Below are 25976 nucleotides of genomic sequence, written 5' to 3' on the forward strand. Positions count from 1 at the left end.
CTATATCAAACTGCTATAGCAAATTAGATATGATTAAAATATTTGCTATTTTTTTTCTTTTGAAACAGGTAAAAACTAAAAACGTTAATTATAAATTAAATTTAATAGCCTTTTAAATACTCCAGTTCATTGAAGAGTATGTTAAATTTGTATTTCCCTTTATAAATATATCTTTTTGGATAACATATATTTGTAAGCACATGAAATATATTTTTAGCAGCCCGTTTAACTTCAATCGGAACGCCACTTTAAAAGATAATGATTTTTCCAAAAAATGTACTAGAAGCTGAAGAACAAACTCTGGTGAATTTTTCAGACAATAGCAAAGTGAAATAGGACCAAAACTTAAGTTTTAAGAATTGATTTACTTGATGATGTATATAACCCAAAATATGTGTGATCCTAGCTTAGTGGTAAAGCTGATGGTAACGATGTCCACTTTTTGGAGTCGTGAGTTCGAATCCCATACGCTTTTTGCACCATGTCTGCAACTTTCTTACCTTTTTATTCCAATTTGATCTATATTCGTGTTTTATAATTTACTTCTATTATTATATGCATTAAATATATTGTTTTATTTATGCTCTTATTTATTTAAATTTTTCCCGCAAAAAAGTTTGAAAATTATATAATACTAATTTAAAGCATATCCTGTACATATATATTTGAATTTAACAAACATTCTCTATTCGTAAAAAGCAAATTTAAAGTTAATTAAATTTAAATGAAATTTAATGCAAACAAAGAAATGATTAATTATTGCTGTGCAAGTATCAAAATCCATGAATAAATATATAATTCCAAAAATTCATTAATCCTTAAAAAATTTATAAAAATGCATAAGTGAATAATGGGATAGATTATTAATCCTAAAAAAATTATAAAAATGCATAAGTGAATAATAGGATAGATTATTAATCCTAAAAAAATTATAAAAATGCATAAATGAATAATAGGATAGATTTAATCCTAAAAAACTTATAAAAATACATAACTGAATAATAGGATAAATAAATTTTTGGAATTATATATTTATTCATGGATTTTTGATACTTCCACTTGATTTACATATGCTCTCAGAATTTAAATGATATTGTATATTAGTTCGCAGCAATAATTAATCCTTTATTTGTTTGCATTAAATTTCATTTAAATTTAATTAACTTCTAATTTTTACGAACAGAAAATGTTTGTTAAATTCAAATTTCATTCCTTGCAGCAATGGCGCAAGAGAATTATTTAAATTTAATTTATTTCGAAACCCTGCAGATATATATATATATATATATATTTTCGTTTCACTTTTATGTGAATGTATATACATGTGCTCAGACTTTGGGATGTTTACGACTCTAAACTTTCATTCCAATTAACATGAGACAGTATTAATGCCCTAAACATTTTTTTAACAAAAAATTACTATAATAATTGCTTTTAAATCCAGTCCTCTCCTGCAGAAGTGCAGGAATTAATTAATTAAATATTTCCATTTTCTTTACCTAATGTGTGTATATATAAAGAGAAAAATCTTATTTTTATAACTTCTTGTATAAAAAGAGATATGAATTAAAAATGTTTAAATTAAAAATAATATTTTATGGATTATGTATAAAATATAACTGCCCATAGTGCATTTTAAAACAAACGAGATTTCTAATAAATTATCCAGCTATGACCCTGAAGTCAGCGGTATACAAGCATAGCAAATTTTGCTTAAATATTGTGAACCTTTCCTTACAGTTGCTCTGTACTTTTAAAGTACCAACTATTTTTTAATCCCTTTAACTTTTTTATTTTATGTTATTTATTTGTTTACTTTTTCACTAACAGTACATTTTAGGTTTAATAATATATATATTATTTCATAATATTTAAGGCTTCTAGAAACACATTTTTTTTTTTTTTTTAATTTAGTTCAGCTTCTATGGAATTCGTGATGTTCATAATATGCATTATAACCTTACTTATCTAAAATTCCATATCAAATCCAAAACAAATAATACTCGCTTAAGCGGGAAAAATTCAGATGTTCAGCGTCGTAACTTGCGAACTGCTTGCGCCAAAATATTACAGTGACACCTAGCGGCGGAAAATGAAAATATTTTACGCATACGCAGCAGTGGAAACGCTTGTACGGATGCCGTAGGCGTGTCTTCAATTGACGCAACGCGTTCGTACGCAGTAGTGGAAACGAGCCTTAAGTATCATGAGCCGGAAACATTGCGTAAAAACAGCAATATGCCGGCAATATCGATAATGATGATGAGCGAAATGCACAGAAATTATTCTTCTAAATGTGACATTTGTTGCCATTGCTCGCTTTTAAATCGCAGAGTTCGTTAAAGTTTTAGGAACCACTCTGATATGCGCCCTCAAGTCGCCAAATTTCTCGCCAAACGCTGCCATATTACTATCTAAATTTTTTGTCTACATTTCAAACTTTAAGCCTAAAATGTCTCCATAAACGCGGTTTTCGCACATGCAAAACCCACATTTTGAACACACAATTTAAGCTAAAAATCTGAAACAAAAACAAAAAATTTAGATAGCAAAAACGTAAAGTTTCTAACCAAAAATATTTGACAAGAATCCATGCACACAGCGATATGTTTTAACTTAAAAAAACATCTACGAATGGCACAATCTAGGCAACGAACGAATCTACGAACTACTCACACCTCGCTTTAATAAATTAACATAACAATAAATTTCAAAGAATACCATGTACACAGCATCCTGTTTAAACTTAAAAAAACATCTTTGAATTGCATAATCTAGGCAACAAACGAATCTACGAACTACGCACACCTCGCTTTAATAAATTTCAAAGAATACCATGTACACAGCGTTCTATTTCAACTTTAAAAAACATCTACGAATTGCACAGTCAAGATGCTACGCACAAATCAACAAAATAAACTAATATAACTAAAATAAATTTCAAACAATTAAAAAAAAACAACAGAAATTCATACTAAAGAAACAATGAACATAACATTCTACAAAATAAGAACAAGAATAAAATAAAATGCACTTACCATGAATTAATACTTTTTGAAAAACAGAAATACCAACTTCATACCGCCACGTAATCACCGTATTTATATGACAGTCAGGCACAATATTCAGAAAATTCATACTATGGTTCACAAATAAATAAAATCACAAATCCCTACTTCTATCATGCACAGCTACTAAAAATAATCTCCCAGACCCTCTTTCCACACCTCCAAATACCTACTGCCCCTCAACAGGATGGCCACGATGATATTTCCTTTTGCCGAACTTCAACAAATTCCACCATTTTATCTTTCCCTCTACTGCTTGTCCAAGCGACAGAGACTGGGTTTGGCGCGCTGCCAAGAAAATGGAACAAGCCAGGGGGGGGGGAGAAAGGAAGGTCTGGAGAGACGGAAAATTACACTTGCTTGGAATTTCCTTCAGTGATCTCAGAGTGTTCTTAGCTTCTCCCTTTTGCGCTTGTTTAAATTCAGTTCTTTCCATCTCAAGATCGTTGTATCAGTCACAATTAATTATTGTCTAATACTTTTGTGTTTTTTTGTTTGATATTTTTGCTCATGGATTCCAAAGCATCATCGAATTCAAAAGGCAAACCCTTTCGAAGTTCGACCAAAGGAATTTTGCACAATGTTGTTACATTTTGTGATAAGATGGCCATATTCGCAGTAGGATTACGTCATTCAAAATTGGTTGGTTCTGGATACCGTTGTTTTATCAAAATGCGAGAAACATATATACAGTTATGCAGATTCCTCATCAACATCGCAGTCGGACACCAGAGCTGTGCGGCAACTACAGATGAGTCACAATTTAAAGTCCAGTACAATTCTCGAAGGGCAATGATATGGTGAGAGCCAGGGACATGTATGTGGTGCCAAACATCGTCGAAAGAGACGATGTGATTCCATTACAGCCGCCCAATATCAGAACGAAATTCTGCAAAATTTGTAAAATAGGTACAAATAATGTAAAAATAATAAATAAATGCTTGTAAAATAGGTTCCACGCGCTATTTATGGACGATAACGTTGGAGTTATCTGGACAGCGATAAACCATTCCATATCTAACGTGGCCTGCTAGATCACTGGACCCGAATTCCATAGAGCATTGTGTGGGTAGACGAAGAGCAGGTATCAGGCACCCTCCACGATTTCCGACATGCATTATTACAAGAATGGTCGCTACTGCCACAACACATGGCAAGCTTACCTCGCAGTTGTTAAGCATGCATTTCAGCTAAAGGGTATTATTAGCATGATGTTTAGATTGCATATTCTTCCGACCTATTTGGTCTTTCGCGATGTGATGGTGGTAATACATGTGTTTTTGTACCTCTTTGCTTTATTGTTATGTGGTGTAGTAATGCCACACCAACTTCTTGCATCAATTTCCCTCATATCCATTAAATAGTTCTTATTTTATTCAGTGTTTTGCCTTTGTTGCATATTTTTTTCAGCAGGCATGTACTTTAGTATTTTACTTGGTTTTGCTATAACGTGCTATCAAGTGCACATCATAATTAGAACAAGAGAATTTCCCTTTCGTGATATTAGCTTTAAATATTTACCAATCTAACTCATTTCTTAAAGTGAGAGGCAATCTTTTTCGGTATTACACTGGCCAGTATTTTGTGATCATTTAAGAAAGGATTAAAATTAAATTAATTGTGCTCTAAATTAATACGCAACCATTATTTTAATGGGAAAAGTAAGTGAACATAAATCATCTTATACAAAGAGATAGTAAGGACTGTAATTTTACATGCTTTTATTATCTGGAGTCATAGAGTGAAAGTACATCTTCACAAAGTCTTAATTTGAAATATTCCATTAATTTAAAAACTTCAGAGTCCAGTAAGGAGAATGGAATCCCTCCTAGAAAAATACAAGGTTGGAATGGCAACTCTAACTGCTTCTCTTTGCAGTCTTTTACTTACTACTATAGTCAGTAAAATAGAACATACATAACTTTGTCTTCCCTTTATTTCTTATTAAAAATTATTATTATGGGCTTTTATTAATAATTTACAGATTTAATTTACATAGATTAACACACCCTCAGACATTTTCACTGTTCTCAAGCCTTTTACTTGCAACAACTCTTTCAAGATTGACGATAAATTAACCAAAACTGTCATATATATGAGACTCTTGTTAAGATTAATGAAAAAATGCTCATCAGTAGTCAAAAATATGGTTAACAATGTACAATGTAGAAATAAAAAGGTATGGAAGGCAATAAGCAATAGAAATTATTAGTGCAAATATTCATATGCTTTTTAATCATACAAGTTCATTGTCCCTACAGTCAAAAATGGCATAGTCCCCGCCTCCTAATATTCAGAGTGAAAATTAAGGAGGAAAAAAAGGGGAATACATGAGTAAATTACCCTATACTTTTCAGCCTCTAAACTTAGACCTGGACACCAAGCTTCAAATCCGATTTCCAGTGTCTATCCAAATTTCTTTTAAATATACCAGGATTCCTTAATTTTCTTCCAGATTAAAGGGAAAAGACAGTATTTTTAAGTGTAAACTTTCTTTCCTTGATTTTGTGAATATTGCTATTTATTCATACATTAAAGCTTACATTACAAATTATTTCGATTAGATGCCAAGAAGACTGACTTGATCGCTAAGCTACTGTCTTGCATTCGCCCATTTCAAATATTCAGACACTGAAATCAGTTAAAACAATTAAGCATATAAAAATTCAACTTAGTGAGACAGTTATCGTTAAATTAACATTCAGTTCAACTTATCATAGTCTAAACAATCAGTTTCTATTATATACACACAAAACAATTAAAGCAAATTTACATAGCATACAAAACAATGTCAATTTTTTAAATAACACTTTTATTTAGTATTACAAATGCAATTATTAGGTGCCTTAGAAATGAGGCCAAAATATATTAAATGCTTCACATCTGAAGTATAAAAATTATGATTTTACATTCAAAAGATACATAAATAGAACTTGTAACAGGTACACTTACATCAAACACAAAACACATTACGGATAATATGAATGCAAAGACTGGAATTCAGAATTAGAACTCGTAATGAACAGAATGAATGAGAAATCTCCTTCAGAAACTAAATATGAATTGCTTTGAAATTTTCAAGCAGGTCGTCCGGAATATTCCCTTGCCACTTTTTATATTCTGCTTCTTTTAGCTTAACAAGCATTGTCAGTTTCTTCACACTTCTTGCCAGAAATGTTATTTTTTTTTCATGGGATTTTGCTTTGGAATGCACTAAACCTAGGAACTGCTTAAAAGGAGATGTCATTTTTGCTTTTGCAGCCTGAAATACCTCAAGAATTTTTATTTGCTTCTTTATGTCTATTGTCATCAATGCCATTTGGCACGCATGGTCTTTTATCTTGGAAGATAGCAATTTGAAGTACTGCTCACTAGCAGTTCTCATGTCCATAGCAAGGAGTCTCAGAAACAGTTTTTTCATACCTGCTGACTGAAGTGCTATTTTTTCTGCATGGATTTTTGCTTTGGAATACTGTAAGATTAAACATCGCTTATAAGGAGTTGGAATTTCTGTACCAGGTAGCTTTTCAAATCTCAGTACACGTGTCAGAAATGCTAAGGATTTTTCAGCGACTTTTGTCTCTGAATGCAGTAATTCTAAGCGCTGCTTGCAAGGAGTAGATATTTCTGTACCATATTGTTTCTCAATTTCTTGTATCCGTTTTATTATACTTCTTGAGAAATGTGCTATTTTTTCTTTCTTGGATTTTACTCTGGAAAGCATTAACCCTAAATAGTGCCGAGCAGACATTGTCACTTCTTTATGAGATCTTGCAGGAATATATTTAACATCAGAGCCTAATTTTTTAGCTGCAGGTTTAAACAGCAGATGATTATAAGCAACCGCATTTTTCTCTTTAAACCTTGCAGCTACATTTTTCCTTACCTGAAACGACATAATTCAAGACGTTTTTATAAGAAACATTTATACATAAAGTAGAACACAGCTTCAACAGCATTTTCCCTCACTTTATGCTAATAAATACATTTCACTCAAATAAATAATAGCAAGAACATAACTAATAAATACAAACAAGATGATAAAACTTTGAGATCTTATCGCTGTTTCTAAATTATTACATTTCTTAAAAAATTTATCAGTTTTGCAGTAACAAGACTAAAAATTAAAAGCATGTTTTCATAAAAGGTGATTACTTCTAAATATTATTTACAAATTTAAGACATTTACAAATTTAAGATTGAGAAGAACCAGCAATATCTAATTATGGAACAGCTGGGTCATACTGGCTTTTAATCTAATTCACTTTTACAGATTCAACTGCCCTAATGCGAACCTAACATTAACTGCAGCATTTTACTGCTATAGCCTGTTACTTTGAAATAAGAACTTCAGAGTTATTTTTTGCTGCTTGATTTGATTCATAATCATAGGAACAATAGCTGCATTTAAAAAGGCAAGTTAAATTTGTGTCCTAATTCATTTCCATTTAACATGTTCTGCTTCACAAAACACAGGCAAAGGCAGGCTGACTCGGAATATAGTCTCAAATTGCACAGAACAAAAATGTTGTGTACTGATGATGACACAAGTTATGATAAAAAATGGGGACTGACAATGGCCTTGATTATCTAGTTCAACCCGTGGGAAGGCGTGTGGAGTGTGTTATACCCCAACCCCTACAAAACTGTGGAATATTCCCAACTTGTGAAACCGAAATTTTGTGCCCTTTTCAGTAGCTGAGTTTCTAGTAATGCATGACCTTCAGACCCGCTTTACTTTTGCACCTGTGTTTCAGAAAAAGATTTATTGGTATTTGTTGGAACTGGGGTATGACACAACCCATGCGCCTGTCTACGTTAAGTGTTTTTCTGATGGAATATTTATTTCAGAAATTAAATTCTAGAGTATAACAATAAATATTTCTACTTGCAAGGGATTTTACAGTAGCTAAATTTATATTTTTACAGATTTTTTAGTGCATTATAGCAAAAAGAACGAGTTCCTATGAACTGGAGATGCAATGGCTGTGAGATTTATTAGAAATAGTTGAAAGTGATGAAGATTGCATTTCGGAAATTGAAGGTGATACCGACTGTGAAATATTTAGCAAACACAATAAAGATACAGAAGATGATGTTGAACTGGATGATGCTAAAGATGATGACGATTCCAATGATTTTGTTGGAAAAGATGGAAAAACAGTGCGGGAAAAAAAAGAAATTTAGACGAAATTTGGTAAGAGTTTGTTCACATAATATTATAACTCATCTTCTAGGAGCTGTAAGAGAAGCCAGAAATGTTACCGATCCCTTTAGTAATTGGAATATTCTTATTGATAATAGTATATTGCCAATGATTGTAGAATGTACAAATTTATATATTTCTGAGGTAGTTTTAAATTATAAACATGAAAGAGATGCGAAAGCTTCGGGCATGGTCGAGATAAAAGAAGTTACAGGACTTTTATATTTATGTGGCCTTCACAAGTCGTCGCATCTCAACATAAAGGATCTTTGGGCTACTGATGGTACAGGTATTGAAATTTTTCACACAACAATGCCCTATAAGTGATTTTTATTTCTTTTACATTGCATGCGTTTCGATAAATTGCTAGACAGGCCACAGAGAAAACACTTTGATAAATTTCCCGCAATTAGAGATTTCTTTGAAAAATTTATTTCAAATTGCAAAGATACCTATAATTTAGGTAAGTACGTCACTATTGACGAGAAACTCGAACCCTTTCGGAGCAGATGTGGGTTCCGGCAATACATGCCGAACAAACCAGCAAGATACGAAATCAAGATTTTTGCTTTGGTAGACTCAAGAACTTTTTATACTTCTAATATGGAAATATAATGCGGTACACAGCCAGATGGTCTTTTCAAGGTCAGTACCAGTCCATCTGACGTTGCGAAAAGATTAATTCAACCACTGTATAAATCTGGCAGAAATATTACTACAGATAACTGGTATACGAGTTACCCACTAGCTGCAGATCTTTTAAAAGAAAAGCTGACAATAGTAGTAACAATGTGGAAAAACAAAAATGAAATTCCTCCTATTTTTTTTGTTACTTCTAAGGGAAGAGAAATATTTTCTACACTTTTTGCTTTTGAAAAAGATAAAATATTAATTTCTTATGTTCCTAAAAAAGGAAAAACTGTTCTTATGCTTTCAACATTACTTAACAGTGATGGTATAGATGATACTACTGGAGAAAAGAAAAAGCCAGAAATTATATGTTTTTATAATGACTGAGGGAGTAGTGGATACATAGATAAAATGGCAGCAAGTTATTCAGTTGCCAGAATAACAAGATGGCCAATGGTAATTTTTTTTTTTTTTTTTCTGCACTGAATGTTGCTGCAATAAATGCTCGAATCATATTGCTTTCAACTGCTAATCCACCAACCAGATATAGAAGCAGACGTCTGTTTTTGAAGGACTTGGCATTAGAACTAATTAAAAATTGTATTGAACAAAGAAAGATTAATATGTTAACGAGAAATTTACGTACTGCATGCAAAAGAAAAGCAGAAGTTTCTACGAATAATTCAAACGAATCGATGAAATTTGAAATAACTAAATATAAAAGATGTGATGAATGTCCTCGAGCTAAGGATAGAAAAATGCGAATACAATGTCATGTTTCTGTGCCAAGAACATATTAATGTATTTTGTTCAAAGTGTGAACAGGTGATACCCCACACACATGCTCAAGTAACTTTTCTAGATGTGCCTTCCACCGCATTAAAGTAATAAGCTATAGTGGGTTACTGAATTAATATGATCATTTGTGCTCAATATTTTAAATGAGTGTAATATATGAAAAATACATCTTACTAAATATAATACAGATATTCAAGCAATAATAACCTTTTCTTTATTAATGTTTTATTTGCATATTTTCCCCTAACTTTTTAGCATCAGGTTCTGAAAATTAAAAATATATACAGCCAAAAGTCGTTAATCCGGACTCATCGGGACTTCGGCGATTCCGGATTATAGATCATCAGTTTAAATCTGGTAAGATGGCATGCAGAAATTATAAAATTAAAAATAAGAAACCGTAATTTATGAAATAAAGAACAATTATGATCTAAAGGGTAATAAAAATTACAAAAAAAAAGCTTAATATTTATTTGTTTACTTTATTAAACATTTCTTTCAATGTAAGCTGTTTAAGTTGCTTCGTTTTTTATGTAATAATACATTCCCTTTAATTCTATAAACAGACATAATTTCTCGTTCAGTTACAAAGTTCCGCTGTTCAAGTCCTATAATTGCTGTGTTGAGAATACAGACTAATTTGTCAATCGAAATTTTTTCGTTTTCAATAACCTCTGTCACTTTCTTTGCTATCGGAAGCGAATTATAATGACGAGGAATTTGATTTAAATCATATCAAAGAAGTACATCGAGATGAAATACTACATTTAGTACGGAATTATAAGCGAAATAAAATAAAAACATCTGCACTGAAGATAAGGATAGTGCTGACAGATCAACTTCCAATTCATTGCACGCCACCGTGTTAAAGATAAACAAACGTTAAAGTTTAGATAAACAAAGGATATGCTTTTATCCATTTTTTGCAGCAATTCCACTTTTTGTTTAATAGACTTCGAAACATACTTTCGCTTTGTAGATCCTTTACATATTAGTAAATATATATCAGAAATTCTATTTGACATAATCGAAAGTTCAAGCTTAGTTTTATAAAATTGCTCTAACAGTCTGCAAAAAATAATAAGCCGAATCCAATTCGAAGATTAAGGAACAATGCAATCTGCAACACTAACTGAATTAGATAATTTTAGCTTAGCTTATACCGTCCGTTATACATTAAACGCGCATTCGTAAATGTATTTTGCGCACGCACATATTCGCAGCCGTAAAGGTCTTACGCCTCAACGCGACGCGTGTGCAGAAAGTTTGTAGCTTTGAGGTCCGGATTATAGATCATTCCGAATTATGGGTGTCCGAATTAACGACTTTTGACTGTATATACAATTTTCCTAATTTCTCCAATCTTCAATGCATTCAGAGAACATATACGACAGCCTAAAAGAAAAATGATGGCTCGGTGGCATAGTGGCTAATGCACGCACAGCAGTACCACAGATCTACGGTTCCATCCCCGGGCTGGACAAGGTTGACTCAGCCTTTCATCCCTTGAGTGGGTAGATAAAATGAGTAACAAGTTCGCTTAGGAACTAAACACTGGAGGTCCTACAACAAGCTTACCATTTTTCTGAGACATATGCTCATGCACCCTGGGACCAACAGTCTAAAAAGCAGATATTGGGTCACTACCGCCAATGGCTCTCTAAGGGTTGTTTGTGCCACTGAGTTTAGTTTAGTTTAATAAAAGAAAAATTAACTCAGCTGCATATTCACCTTCTCTAATTATTCATGAAGGATTCGAGACCAAAGCAGGACAGGGACAACAATAAGACTCGGCAAAATTTAAATTACAAGGAAGCAGAAATGAAGATATCTAATTAGCTACTGTAATGTTAATATTACTATGCACTCTTATTGAAATACAGGTTTCATTTACAGAAATAATATTGTGACAGTTCCTATAGTTTATACATGATTACTTTTCATTTTTCTATGTTCTGATTGCAACTGTGTCCTTGAGAAATTAAAACATTTACATAATTTTCCCCTCTCGATTTTCAAACAATATAGTTAGTAAAAACAAGGGGAAGGGAAATTATGTGAGGAAATATAGTGTATCATTCTATATTCTAGTAATAACTCTATTAGTGTGGTTACATACAAATTAATTTGGTATTTTCCTAATAAATCCAGAGACAGTTCTTTATTGCCAGATATAATGAATATTACAAAATACAGAAGTGATTTATAATTTACTTACATACTTCCACTGTTAATATTTGATATAAATAAATCATATTTCTGAGCATGATTAAAAGAACTTTATCAATATGGCAATAATTTAATTAGGATTTAACTGTAGTCTGCAAATGCTTATTGAATCTGAATAAGATTTTTATATCTGCTAAAATATCTTATAAGTATACTATAAACAAAATGTAACAGGGCGTTACAAATTTTGTATGTAAACATAAACTAAACTCAGTGGTGCAACAGTTCTTAGAGTCGAGGCCGGCAGTGCTCTGGTAGCAGCTTTCTAGACCGTGGGCCCTAGAGTGCATAAGCATATGCCTCATACAAAAGGTCAGCTTGTTGCAGGCCCCTCAGTGTTTAGTCCTCAAGTGAACTTGGTACTCATTTTATCGATCTACTCAAGGGATGAAGGGCTGAGTTAACCATGCCCAGCCCGGGGATCGAACGTTGGACCTGTGCTGCACGACGCGCCAGCTACTGCACCACTGAACCTCATGTAAGCACAATATTAGTGAAATTATATGTGAAGTACCTCTTCTATAATGTAATATGAAAGACCTGAAGAAAGTGAAGCTCCCCTGTAAAAATAAGGTAGCAATAGAAACTATTTAACACTGAAGTAATAGCTATCTCACTAAATTGTTTAGTAATCGCCAAGCTGGTGATGGTATTGGTGACTGATTCCTGTTGTCCAATTTGGTGAGAAATCGCCAAACTTGCTGACAATTTGGTCCTGCTCCTGTATAACTATTTGGAATAAATGCCTATAACTGTAGCCAGGCCCTTATATGCAACTGCCTTCCAGTAATTCTGAGAAATTGAAGGTGCTGGAAATTTCTCTTTGGGTGTGGGAAAACTACACTGCCTGCCCTCTAAAAGTTAAGGAACAGCTTGTTTTTCAAAGCTCACCATTACAAAAATTTCAGTAACATTTAAATTTACATGCATGATAGCAATGAAGTTTAAGAAAATGTACGCAAAAACAATAGCTACCACTTTTATTTTATAGAAATGAATATGTATATAGGAGTTGGAGAAAAAATGCAAAAATTGTAATTTTTGTTCATGAGTGTTGATCTTCAGTTGTTATAACAGTTTTGTGGGCAATAACCAGGAGTCTATCAATGTCCAGGAGAAGTCGTTTGCCCGATTTGTTGAGGTGGCAGGCAATTGGATGGATAAAAATGGGGATGTCACAAGCTGATGCTGCTAGACAACTCAGTGTCTCGGAGTGTGATCCACCGATTATGGAATCAGTTTGAATCTGAGGATTCTGTGTCTAGAAGACCAGGCAGACCTAGAGTTACAAACATCTGCGGAAGACCATTATTTAGCTCTTTTGGTCCGAAGAAAGGGTAACACTACTGTGTCTCAGCTCATGGTAGATCATTTAGTGGCAACAGGAACAAGAATCTTCACTACTACAGTGTGCAGACGATTGCACAATGCAGGTCAGTATGCAAGATGACCGACCAGTTGTTTGTGTCCTCTTGACCCAAGGACACAAAGGTGCCTATTTCCGTTCGGTAAGAGAACATATCTCTTGGACCAGTCAACAATGGGCGTCTGTTCTCTTTACAGACAAGTCCAGGTTCACAATGGATAGTGATTTAGGTCGTCAGTTGATTTGAAGGGAACAATGCACCAGATACAACCAATCAAACACTGGAAAGACACAGTTACAGAGGTGGTGGAATAATGGTTTGGGATGAGATCTATCTCCATGTTCACACTGACCTGCATGTGTTCCATGGAGGAACTTTGACTGGTGTGTGATATCAAGACCAGATCCTTGATCAGTATGTCCACCCATATGCTGCTGCTATTGGTCCTGGATTTCTTCCGATGGATGACAATGCATGACTCGGGTTGCTGAAGAATATCTTGAGGGTCACCCAGCTCAATCCCCAGACCTGAATCCGATAGAGCATCTTTGGAACTACCTTGGGAGACATGTTGCTGTTTTAAGTTTTTACTTCCCATTTCATTGACTGATAACTTAACTGGCAGAATGGAATGTCGCTGCCGCCAATGTGTTGCAGCTAGGGGTAGACATTCCTTATTAGAACTCATTTTTATAATGTTACCACGAAATTTTTCCTCCAAAAATTATATACTGTTTCTCTAAGACTAAATTTCTCTGCCAAGAGTGCAATTTTTTGTTTCAATTCATATTTGTGTTGAACTTTAGAAACATTCTATGCCACGTTCATTAAAGAATTGTTTAGTGAACATGTCCTGTAAATTTCTTGTTTCTAAGTTGCTTCATTCTCAAATTAGACACAAAAAACATGCTTTTTCTTAACTTTTGGAGGGCAGTATATACAAGACCAAAGAAAGCATTCATTTTCAATTTTGAGTTCAGAGTTTTTCAGTTCAGCATTGACTTCAAAACACTAAAAAATCTCCCTGTCAGCTTCACTATTTAGACGCACTTTACATTGTGTTGTGTTTAATGTTATTAGTACTCAGGGTTAGAGTAGATGTAAGGGTGTCCCTTGGATTATCGCCGAGGTGTTTCATTTATGGTAACCTGAGTAGTTGAATGCCATAATAGGGTTATTATGATGTAATTAGTTGTGCGATTCCAGATAATTTGAATGATGGGAAAAGATTTGGAAAGGCTTGTTTGTGTGTCAGATTTTGGATACATTGTTGTTTTGTGGTTTAAACGGTAAAATGGCTGAATGTGGTAAGATTAATTTGAAGTTTATGTACAATTTGGAACGAAAGGGAAAAAAAGCATTAATTGATCAGTGTGTAAATGAAGGTTAACTTTGTAGCCATTATAAATATCCATTTTGTAGAAGCAAATGCATATGGTTGAACATTGGAGGATACGGGCACTACGGAGGATGTTTCTGACCCGTTTTTGCGAATTTATATGGTAACACCAGTATTACAGATTTTAGTTTAGATAATTTTAAGTAGTTTTTGCATGCTGTTAAGGAATTTTGTTTGACTGAAGAAACAGAAATTTGTTAATAAAATAAGTGGATATTTCCTTTGTGTAGTGCTAAGATGAATTTCCTTTGTTATTTTATTGTTTGATTTAAAATGTAGGTTACTGAGATTACATATTTTTTGTTGGCTGCTTCTTTGACGTTTTAGGTGAATATATATCGATGTGTACATAGACAAAGGTCCAGGGAGTGCACAATGCCTAGTTTGTGCAATTCTCTGATTTTTTGTTTAAATGAAAAATAGGTCGATGTGTACACAGATACCGAGTTTGTGCAATTCTTTGACTCGTTACTTTGGATTTGTGTAGCGGCGATTTTTGCGACAAAACTTTTACACAAAATGAATAAGTTAGAACAACTATTATCAGTTTTTAATATCATTTATGTCTTTTAGTTACATCTTTAAGAAGACTTGTAATTTCAGACACATTTTATAGTATTTTCTATTCTAAAAATATTGTTTTTACCTGTTAGTCAGTAATAAAATGAGTTCAGTATTCATATCTTACCTCAAACTTCTTCACTAATGATACCCATTCTGGTGTCAAATTATCAAATACAATACAAATTAAACTGCATCCTAAATTTCTCTGTGATAAAACTGAATGTGTCACTTTCCCATGGAGTACATGATAGTTATTTCAATGTTAAAGTAGATATAGACTTGAAATGCTTGCCCATATCTTTAGTGAGGAAAAGAGTTAACTAGAAGTCATTCTTCATTACAGTCATTCAAAAGAGATTCTAGCATTGATTAGTATCTTCTTTGACTTTTAGTTCATTATTCATTAATAAATTTAGAGCTCAAGCTGAGCACAGAAAGAAAGATTTACACTCCAGGGGAAATTTTAAAATTCTTTTTTTCGCCCTTTTAATTGCTGTAATTTTTTTTTAAAGTGCCAAAAATATTACAATCATCTTGCTTATTATTTTGTTGTCCATCCTTGACTATTTGCATCCTTGCAAAAACACCCAATGTTTTTATTTAATTCAGTATGACGCCCTTAAAATTTTATTCAACAATATTTCAGATTTATGTTTGTCTATGGTTAATAATCTTAAACTATTTATAATTACTAATGATAAATTACAAAAGTTTTTATGTGATAAATGAAAATATGTCCTTCTACCGTTTGCTGTACTGGAAAACCAGCAGAGCATAAATTGAGAGAGCCCACAGGAGCTTGGCTGCATTTGAAATAAATCATAATTCTGGCTGGAAAAAACTACCGCCTGGAATAAGAGGCTTCCAGCACATTTTTTATGCAACTGTACCATGATTTATGCAGATGTTGTTTATTTAAAATATTAATTGTGACAATAAGTAATCCTTAAAAATCAATCTCTTTTTGCCTGTCATATTCTGCTAGATAGTTAAAATTATTTCAGCAAAGAATTGTGGTTAGAAAATGTTGAATTCTTTAACTTTGTTTTCAAACCTACACATCTCCATAAAATTCCCTTCTATAGTGTCAAGTTTTCGTTTCTCTATTTTATTTTTCTTCCTCTTTAGTGACACTTTTACAGTTTTATCCTTTTTCATTGGTTCTCTGGGGAAACAAATATCTTAGTTCCTATCATCCATTAAAATAGTACATTATAATGTATTACCACGCTTAATTCAGATGGAGTCCAGTTGATGAACTTTTGAGTTTTCACAAAATTATAGTACTAGCTATGGCTTCAACTAAGACAAGATCCAGTATTTTATTTTATTATTTAACTATTCATCATTAGTTTAATAATTTAAATAATTTTTATTTACCTCTTTATTCAGTCTACTTTTTAATTATTTTATTACTTTAATTATTCGTTATTTTACTTACTTAATCTTGTTTAACATTCTTAAAGGCTTTCCATAGGACTCCACTAATTCTTATATTTACAAATAAAGCTCTGTAAAGAAGACCGTATGGGGTTGATCTTTACATTATGGTAACTTGGCGATTTTTTGGTGAAAATTTGGCGACCAACTCTCCTACAGCAACCCTCTATTTTTTTTTCCCGCCGCCATTTTGTCTTCACGAAGTAAAGACATATTTCTTTTCTTTTTATCTACTGAACACTTCTTCCAACAATCTACTAGCCGAATTACACTTATGCTAGAAATTTTATCTAACAAAACTACTTAATCATGACAAATATTCACTGCAAAATTGGGAAAAAGTACACAATACCATACTCCTTATGCGTTTTTCAAAATAACACATACATATAAACCATGTACACGTCGACTTATTTTTACTTAAAAAAACATCCCAGAATTACACAAAAATGGCATTGCGAACACTCTTCACTATATCCATGTACACTGCTTTTTTCTCATAAATTAGAAAAATTTCACGAAAATATATGACAATTTTCTGAATCTTTAAACCTGGTAAAAAGAACATATATGAAATTACCTGATCGCGAAACAGTATATACCCTTTCCGGCTGATCTTTAGAATATGGTAACTGGTAGTTTGGCGACATTTTGGAGGCGATAAAGGTTAGTACCTGGGACTTCGGTAATAATGTAAGCAGTACTCAGTTCCGTTATGCATTATTTTGTGTGAGGGAAATGAGAGATCATGGGATATGTCATGTGATATTAATGGACGAATTACAGTTCTTTAATCGGAAAAGGAGCGAAATCGGGAAAAAATCTGGAAATTTTGTATTTGGCTTTATTCTGTGTTGTGTGAAACAGTGTTCGTTAATTTTTGGATCCCATGGCCCTAACTAAAGTGAATTCGAAATGGGTATTTAGTGCGAGATAGAAGTAAAGATGTTTTATTAAGTTATTTATTTTACCTGGTACCTTGCTGTGAACTATAAGTATGATTTTAAAGATCCTGAAACAGAAATAAGAAAAGTTTATCGGACACGTAATCAAGATTCTGAAGAAGATTAGGTAAGTTAGTATTTTTAATTATTTAAGGATATTATTTTTATGCATTGTTCTAAATGTAAGGTGGAAGTAAAGTAATTTGGTATTATTGGGAAAATTGTTATTAGCAATGATTTAGTTTAAAGTAATTAGGATTGTAAGCTAATTTTTATTAATTTAATGTATGTGCTTATTTATATTTTAAGTAGTGTTTTTGAATTTAATTATATTTTAATTAAATCATAGTTATTTTGTGAATTTTATGTTTGTAGGAATTTGGTATACGTTTTAGTTGAAGTAAACGTGCAAGGAAATAATTTAAATATTTGACATTAAGTATTTGTAATGTTTGCGGTATGAATTCGTTGGTGACGTTTATAATACAATAGATGATTTAGAGGTAAAAGTTTTTGGATATTTTATTTATTTTATATGTGGAAATGTTCATATTTGGAAAGGGTATATACTTTTTCGTTATTAGGTAATTTCATATATGTTCTTTTTAACGGGTTTAAAGATTCAGAAAATTGTTATGCATTTTCGTGAAATTTTTCTAATTTATGAGAAAAAAGGAGTGTACGTGGATATGGTGAAGAGTGTGCGCAATACCATTTTTGTGCAATTCTGGGATTTTTTTTTTTAAGTAAAAATAAGTCGACATGTACATGGTTTAGTGATATTTTAATTAAATGATAGTTATTTCGTGAATTTTATGTTTGTAGGAATTTGGTATATGTTTTAGTTGAAGTAAACGTGTATGGAAGTAATTTAAATATTTGACACTAAGTATTTGTAATGCTTGCGGTATGAATTCGTTGGTGACGTTTATAATATAATAGATGATTTAGAGGTAAAGTTTTTGGATATTTTATTTATTTTATATGTGGAAATGTTCATATTTGGAAAGGGGGTTAGTCTATATTTTAAGGTATTCCTTGGATTATCCCAAGTTGTTGTTTTATTTATGCGAACCTGAGTAGTTGAATGTTATGGAACCCTATTATGACATGATTACAGTAAATTTGACTGATGGGGAAAATATTTGTAAGGGCTTATTTCTGTGTTGGATGTCAGGTTATGAAGTATGTTGCTTATTTTATGCTGTGCACCGTAAAATGGCTGAATGTGATGAGATTAATCTGAAGTTTTGGTTAATCTTTGGATTATGGTAACTTGGCGATTTTTTGGCGACCAACCCTGCTACAAAAAACTGCTAGTTTTGTTTGGATGCCATTTTGTTTCAACAAAGTAAAGGCATTTTTTTTTTTAACTCAACATTCTTTTCCAACAATCTGCTAGCTGAATTATGCTTACGCTAGAACTTTTATGGAACAAAAGTGCTTAATTATGATGAAGATTAGGTGCGAAATTGGGAGAAAGTGCAGAATCGCAAACTGCTTGCCGCGTTTTTAAGAACTGCACATACACGGTATCCATGTACACATCGAACTATTTTCACTTAAAAAAAAATCCCAGAATTGCACAAAAATGGCATTGCGCATACTCTTGACTTTATCCATGTACACTGCTAAAGTCCTAGCTAGTAACCTTTATCGCCTTACCAAAATGTCACGAACTACCTGTTACCATATTCCAAAGATTAGCCGAAGTTTTTGTACGATTTGAATGAAAGGAAAAAAAAAAAAAAAAAGCATTAATTGACTGGTGTGTAAATGAAGGTTTACTTAGTACAGTCAAAAGTCGTTAATCCGTTCGGCGATTCTGGATTATCGATTTTTCCGGATTATAGATCATCAGTTTAAGTCTCGTAAGATGGCATGCAGAAATTATAAAATTAAAAATATGAAACCGTAATTTATGAAATAAAGAACAATTATGATCTAAAGGGTATCAAAATTTACAAAAAAAAAAGCTTAATATTTGTTTTTTTTAAACGAAATTTTTTCGTTTTCACGAACCTCTCAGTCACCTTCTTCATGTCTTTATCCATTTTTTGCAGCAATTCCACTTTTTATTTAATGGACATCGAAACATACTTTCGTTTTGTAGATCCTTTGGGAGCTCCAGCATCGGAAATTCTATTTGACATAATCGAAAGTTCAAGTTTACTTTTATAAAATTGCTCTTAGTCTGCAAAAAATAATAAGCCGGATCCAATTCGAAGATTAAGGAACAACACAATCAACATTAACTGAAATAGATAATTAGATAATTTTAGCTTATACCGTCCGTTATACATTAAACGCACACGCGAAAACGTATTCTGCACCTGCGCACACGAATATGCGCGGTCGTAAAGGTCTTACGCGCACGCGTAAACGCCTATGTGCAGAAAGTTTTTAGCTTTGAGGTCTGGATTATAGATCATTCCGGATTATGGGTGTCCGAATTAACAACTTTTGACTATAGTTATTATAAGTGTCCTGTTTGTATGAAGGAAATGAGTATGGTTAAACATAAATATCATTCAGATGGTTTTGTCACAAGAAAGGTTCATGCAAGAAATGTCACCACCAGTCCAGCACTACGGAGGATATTATTTGCTCTTATTTTTGTGAATTTATGTGGTGGCGGCAGTATGCATATTCTAGTTCAGATAATTTTAGAAAAGTTTTTGGATGATCTTAAGGAATTTTGTGTGTCACAGATTGAAGACACAGAAATTTCTAAATATGGCAAGTCGATATTTCCTTTTTGTAGTGTGTGCATATGTGATAACACGTACTTCCTTTTTTATGTTATTTCATTATGTGATTAAAAAATACAGTTTACTGAGCTTCAGATTTGCTGCAAACTTTACATAGACACAGAGTTACTGTAGTTCTTTGTCTTGTTATTTTGGTTTTGCGTAGTGGCCATCTTGAAATTGTGCCTTACTGGCCAGTTGCCAAGGGGAAAACTGAAATATAATTTTTACTGACACTGCATCTAATTTTACAACTAAAGTTCTGTAAAGACATAAAATATCTCTGGGGTTAATATTCGGATTATGGTAACTTGGCGATTTTTTGGCGACCAACCCTGCTACAGCATCCTGCTAGTTTTTTTGGACGCCATTTTGTTTTCACGAAGTAAAGGCTTTTCCCCCCCTCAACATTTTTTTCCAACAATCTGCTAGCCGAATTACGCTTATGCCAGAACTTTTATGGAACAAAAGTGCTTAATCATGACGAAGATTAGGTGCAAAATTGGGAAAAAGTGCAGAATCGCCCATTGCTTGCCCCGTTTTTAAGAACTGCACATATACGGTATCATCCATGTACGCATCGACCTATTTTCACTTGAAAAAAATCCCAGAATTTCACAAAAATGGCATTGTGCACACACTTGACTTTATCCATGTACACTGCTAAAGTCCTAGCTAGTAACTTTTATTGCTTTACCAAAATGTCGCCAAACTACCTGTTACCATATTGCAAAGATTAGCCTTATCAGGCCTAAAAATCAGAAGCATGAAAAGGTATTACACATTTACATACATTACAGATTCTGCTAAATGCACACAAGAGCTATAAGATTATATAGTATAATGTTTTCCCTTTACTTGTATCACACGATGTGCTAATGTTAAATTTGGAATAAAATGTAGAAGTTCTTAAAGTTTTTAGAGCATAAACAAAGAATGGATTAATTTTGTCCAGCATAAATACAGAATGGATTAATTTGTAATGTTTTATCCACATCAAATGTGCAATCACAAAATCTGGAATTATATTTAGAAGTAATTAGACTAAGTAAAAAAAATTTTGAAATGCTAATTTGAAGTCACTGCCCCAGGCAATCATTATATTTGGTACTCTATATAAATTAAACCTAGTAGAAACTTAAGCACAATAAGCCTAGTTGTAACTTATGAACACAACTTAATTTGCACTCTTAAATGTCTGCTGATATTCAATTGGAGTTGGCCTTGTTTCTTATTGCAAAATTAATTTTAAACAATGCAAAATTCATGCAAGTATGCAAACTTCCACACAATGTTTAATTTTAACAATTTCTTTATTGTTAACTGACTGTGCAAGTTCTTAATCTGAATTTTAACTAAATAATAATACAAGAAAAGAATAAAGGAAGTTAGTTTAATTTGAGGAGAAACAAAAAGTATTATAGTTTTATGGGAACAGCTTTAGTATTGGTCCTTTTGGCGATTTTTTTATTTGGCGACAAACTTCGGTCGCCAAGGCAGACCCGGGTTTGAAGATCGGAAAAAAATGGCGGATTCTCAACAAAACCCGATCTAGACTAAGTAACAATCCTAAAAAATAAGCTCTTAATCAGAATAAACAGTCTTTCTCTAATTTTCAATATTTCTAGTACTGCTATGATAAATTCTTGAAACACTACTGTAAATGAATTTATGACAATTATTATGTTATGAGTAATGAAATTTACAAAATGTTAATATTTTTAATTACAAAATATAATGTATTAAACATTAATATTTTAAGTAGTTAGTTCATATTTATGTTTTATTATATTAGTACTTAGCTAATATTTTAAATTTACAAAAGGTTAATTTTTATGTTTATGAATAATGAAATTTACAAAAGGTTAATAAATGCATTTCAAACTAGTATATGTTACTTTAGTTTCTTAGATTCTGTTATTAAAAGAAAATAAAAAATATTTCAAAGTGAAGGAAATCAAATTCAATTATAATGGGCAAGTTTTGTACCAGTGTTAGAAATATTTTTTATGATTAAATATTGTAAATGGTAAAAATATTAAGAAATGTGTATTTTTTAATCCCTCAATTTATTACAAGTAATTTATGATTATAATTTAAAAGCTAAAATTAAATTATCATAATGAGTAAATTTTGTACCAATGGTAATAATACAACAATCATCGTAAATGATGATTTCTGTGAAAAATTCAAAGTCATTGGAATCCACTAGTGGTGGAGTGATAGCCACTGAACAGTGGTAGTTCAGGCTGGCTATATGGGAGTTTTAGTAGTTTTCCGTAGATGTAATGTGAACCTGTGCCAGTTTCTCTTAAAAAGAACTTTATGAAGGCATCCTTCTTCTGCTAGCCAGCATATGTATTTATTTTTTATTCATAATTCTCTCTTATTTTCTTATTTCTTAATTCTAAATCTTACTTCTGAAGAGAAGAAGTGTTGCATCTATAGGTCAAAAAAATATGGTCAATATGTTTGCAAAATCCTGTCAGTTTTGGAAAGCATTTAAATAAACTAAATAATTTGTATGTGATGCAAACAAAAATGCATTACACTATTTCATGTACTGAATAATTAATCAGGGAACAAAGTATATTGTAACGTTCCTTTATTTTGTAACCAGAGTTATTTTATTCTTGGGATCTTTAATGTCAATTTCCTCCATCCGTTTTCTCACCAGAATCCAAATGAAGTTTTTATTTTATAAAACAAACCGTGTTTTGCCTTTTGAGGCCACATTAACAGGTTGCTAGATAAGAAAAGATTTGTAGTCTTTAGCCTTGCATTATAATTGCTGATAGTTGAATTCCATGCCAGTTAAGTTTTTCACCAACTTTGCATTAAATTGATTTGTGCAGCCTTTGGGCTACAAATTAATTTTAATTTAAATTTTACATTTGAACTTAATTGTTATCATAAGTTATCTTGCCACAAGTGGTTGACCGAGTCGTAAGTACAAAGTGTGCCTTCTGTTCTGTACATCTAAACTTTATAATAGAATAAAAGTATATCTTAACTTGATAAGAATATATCTAAACTTTATGATAATAACATTTAAAGACATTGAAATCAGTATCTAAGTGCTTGCCATGTAGTCAAATTTTTATATATAAATTGTACTCTTACTTTTATTATAGAGTTTTTATTACAAAAAATTCAGATTTCTGTTAGATAAAATGTTTAAGTAATGTAGAAAATTTGCATAAAATTTAAAATAAAAAGTCGACTGTTATGTCAACATACTATTAATGAAAGTAATAATACTCAGTGAAGGTTATTCATATACAGCTGTTAGGTTGTAAGATTTACAAAATTTGAGAACTCTAAATTATAAGCAATATATTCCATAATCTAAGCAACATTATATTTTTTATAGTCAGACAAATTATGAAAATGTTATAAAAGCAATTAATGAAACCTGATTTGAACCTATGAATTCATGCAATTACACATCCCTATAGTTCTAATATGAGGTATACAAGTATTTTTAGACCATGGTAATTTTGATCTCCTTAGCAAAGGAAACACCAAGAGTATACCTCATGCTACTGAAAATGTGTTCTTTTTTTTTCTTGGGGAGGGGGGTGGCGTTTATAATAATATGCAGAGTTGACATATGAAAAAATGTCAAGACTCATGTGATGTAATATTAAAAGCACCAGTTTTAACTATCAAAAATTTGGCTTTTTAAAAAATATTTTAAATGTTGTGCTTTCCTAACACAAAAGTAACTTTAAGAAAAACACACAATTTATCCCTCCTGCCATCAATGCTCTGATACCTATCAAATTCGTTAAAGTTACGTGAACAGAAATGGCGGCATGTTTGAAGCTCAGCACTTAGGGTTACCAAGGTTATCATAATTTTTCATTTATCGCTCCAAAATGTCGCCAAACAAATTTCTCGCCAAAAAGGACTAATACTAAAGCTGTTGGTCCTTTTGGCGATTTTTTTATTTGGCGACAAACTTCGGTCGCCAAGGTAGACCCGGTTTTGAAGATCGGAAAAAAATGGCGGATTGTCAACAAAACCCGATCTAGACTAAGTAACAATCCTAAAAAATAAGCTCTTAATCAGAATAAACAGTCTTTCTCTAATTTTCAATATTTCTAGTACTGCTATGATAAATTCTTGAAACACTACTGTAAATGAATTTATGACAATTACTTTGTTATGAGTAATGAAATTTACAAAATGTTAATATTTTTAATTACAAAATATAATGTATTAAACATTAATATTTTAAGTAGTTAGTTCATATTTATGTTTTATTATATTAGTACTTAGATAATATTTTAAATTTACAAAAGGTTAATAAATGCATTTCAAACTAGTTTATGTTACTTTAGTTTCTTAGATTCTGTTATTAAAAGAAAATAAAAAATATTTCAAAGTGAAGGAAATCAAATTCAAGTGCCTCTATATTATTTCACAAAGTGCTAAAGAAAATAATAAAAAAAAAGTCTTACTCTTTCGTTAGCTAAGTCCAATCGTGGTTGAATAAACACATCTGGTCGAATCTGGGAGTTAAATAAACTATACGAAGAATTAATGTTCTCAGGAATTATCAAAGGAGGTACTCGATGAGCATGCAACACATCTGGTTCCGAAATTTGACCAGTTTGGGTGTTAAATAACGTGTTTGAAGAATTAGTATTCTCAGAAGTTATCAAGGAAGTTCTTGGATGAACAGTTTGCACACCCAATTGATGCACCATTGGGAAATTAACCAAAGATTTAATGTCCTCAGAAATCCTCGAAATCATCACCTGATTTTGTTGCTGAACAGTTACCTCAAATGCTTGCACCATTTCGGAATCACCAAAATTATCAAAGTTCTTAATTTCACTTTCCATACTTTCAAATAATTGGTATTGCTTACAAGAATTGGCAAGATTAAAAAGTTAACTTTAAAGAAATTTCAATGAACAATAATGAATCAGTTCCTTACACAATTACGTTTTTAGAGTGCTAGATAAAAGTTGAAACATTAGTTTGTACCCTTCATTCCGCTTCAGACATACATAACTTCAATGCCGCAATCACACATCAGAAATGTTCATTCAGAAGCAGCGTGAGTTGAGTTGAGTTGATCATTGAGTTCCTGAGCAGTGAGCATACTTCTCAAAACTCGTATAATTTCTAACCCCTTACCAAAGAATTTGTTTACTCTCTAAAATAAGAATACTTTTTAAGAACCCCACTTGAAATAATTTTTTTAATTTTTTATTTAGATAAGGGTAAATGAACATTATACTTTAAGTTTAAAATAAATCAATGCTTAATATTACTGACTGAATAACGTTTTGATGTGCTGCCATCTACTGGGGAATTATGATACTTATTGCTTAGAAATAGAGTTTGCCTTGTAATTAAACAATTTGAAAGCTAGTTTGGTATTTTAACAACATTTTAAAATCTACACTTACATTGATAATTAACCAATGATTATTCTAAGTTAAATTTTAATACTCTATTAATCAAATTTACTCAAAAAAACATTCTAAAGCCTACTCGAATCAATATTTTTGATATTACTAAGGAATTAATTTTGTAAAAACACAGCTCAATTTATTTTACATAC

At 31.9% G+C, this 25976-nt stretch overlaps 1 protein-coding gene and 1 long non-coding RNA gene across 6 annotated transcripts in view; both read right to left on the reverse strand.

Annotated features, from left to right (window-relative positions):
- The window catches only part of LOC118181616 (uncharacterized), a 976960-nt gene extending 972938 nt beyond the window's left edge, over positions 1–4022 (reverse strand). For 2 of the 5 annotated variants that reach the window (XR_015039860.1, XR_015039859.1), the window contains exon 1: positions 3039–3344. This is a non-coding gene — a long non-coding RNA (uncharacterized LOC118181616). Of the gene's footprint in view, positions 1–3038 lie in introns of all 5 variants that reach the window. The other 3 variants (XR_015039873.1, XR_015039874.1, XR_015039875.1) reach the window with 3 other exon arrangements.
- A 1837-nt stretch (positions 4023–5859) lies between these two features.
- LOC118180025 (uncharacterized) lies at positions 5860–25461 on the reverse strand. Its single transcript, XM_035349175.2, has 2 exons — positions 24862–25461; positions 5860–6954 (listed from the first exon to the last, which is right to left on the reverse strand). Exons 1-2 carry the CDS (start codon positions 25246–25248, stop codon positions 6121–6123), a joined length of 1221 nt encoding a protein of 406 aa, XP_035205066.1. The 5' UTR covers positions 25249–25461; the 3' UTR covers positions 5860–6120.
- Positions 25462–25976: the final 515 nt, after the last annotated feature.

The sequence above is a fragment of the Stegodyphus dumicola genome, chromosome 2, assembly GCF_044657685.1.
Source record: "Stegodyphus dumicola isolate Sdum_Otavi_A_Nest chromosome 2, ASM4465768v1".
NCBI classification, from domain to species: domain Eukaryota; kingdom Metazoa; phylum Arthropoda; class Arachnida; order Araneae; family Eresidae; genus Stegodyphus; species Stegodyphus dumicola.

Coding starts and splice junctions, on each gene's coding strand:
- LOC118180025 (XM_035349175.2), bottom strand. CDS start 25,248: ATGGAAAGTGAAATTAAGAACTTTGATAATTTTGGTGATTCCGAAATG. Junction 6,955..24,861: donor TGGACTTAGCTAACGAAAGA/GTAAGACTTTTT, acceptor ATGTCGTTTCAG/GTAAGGAAAAATGTAGCTGC.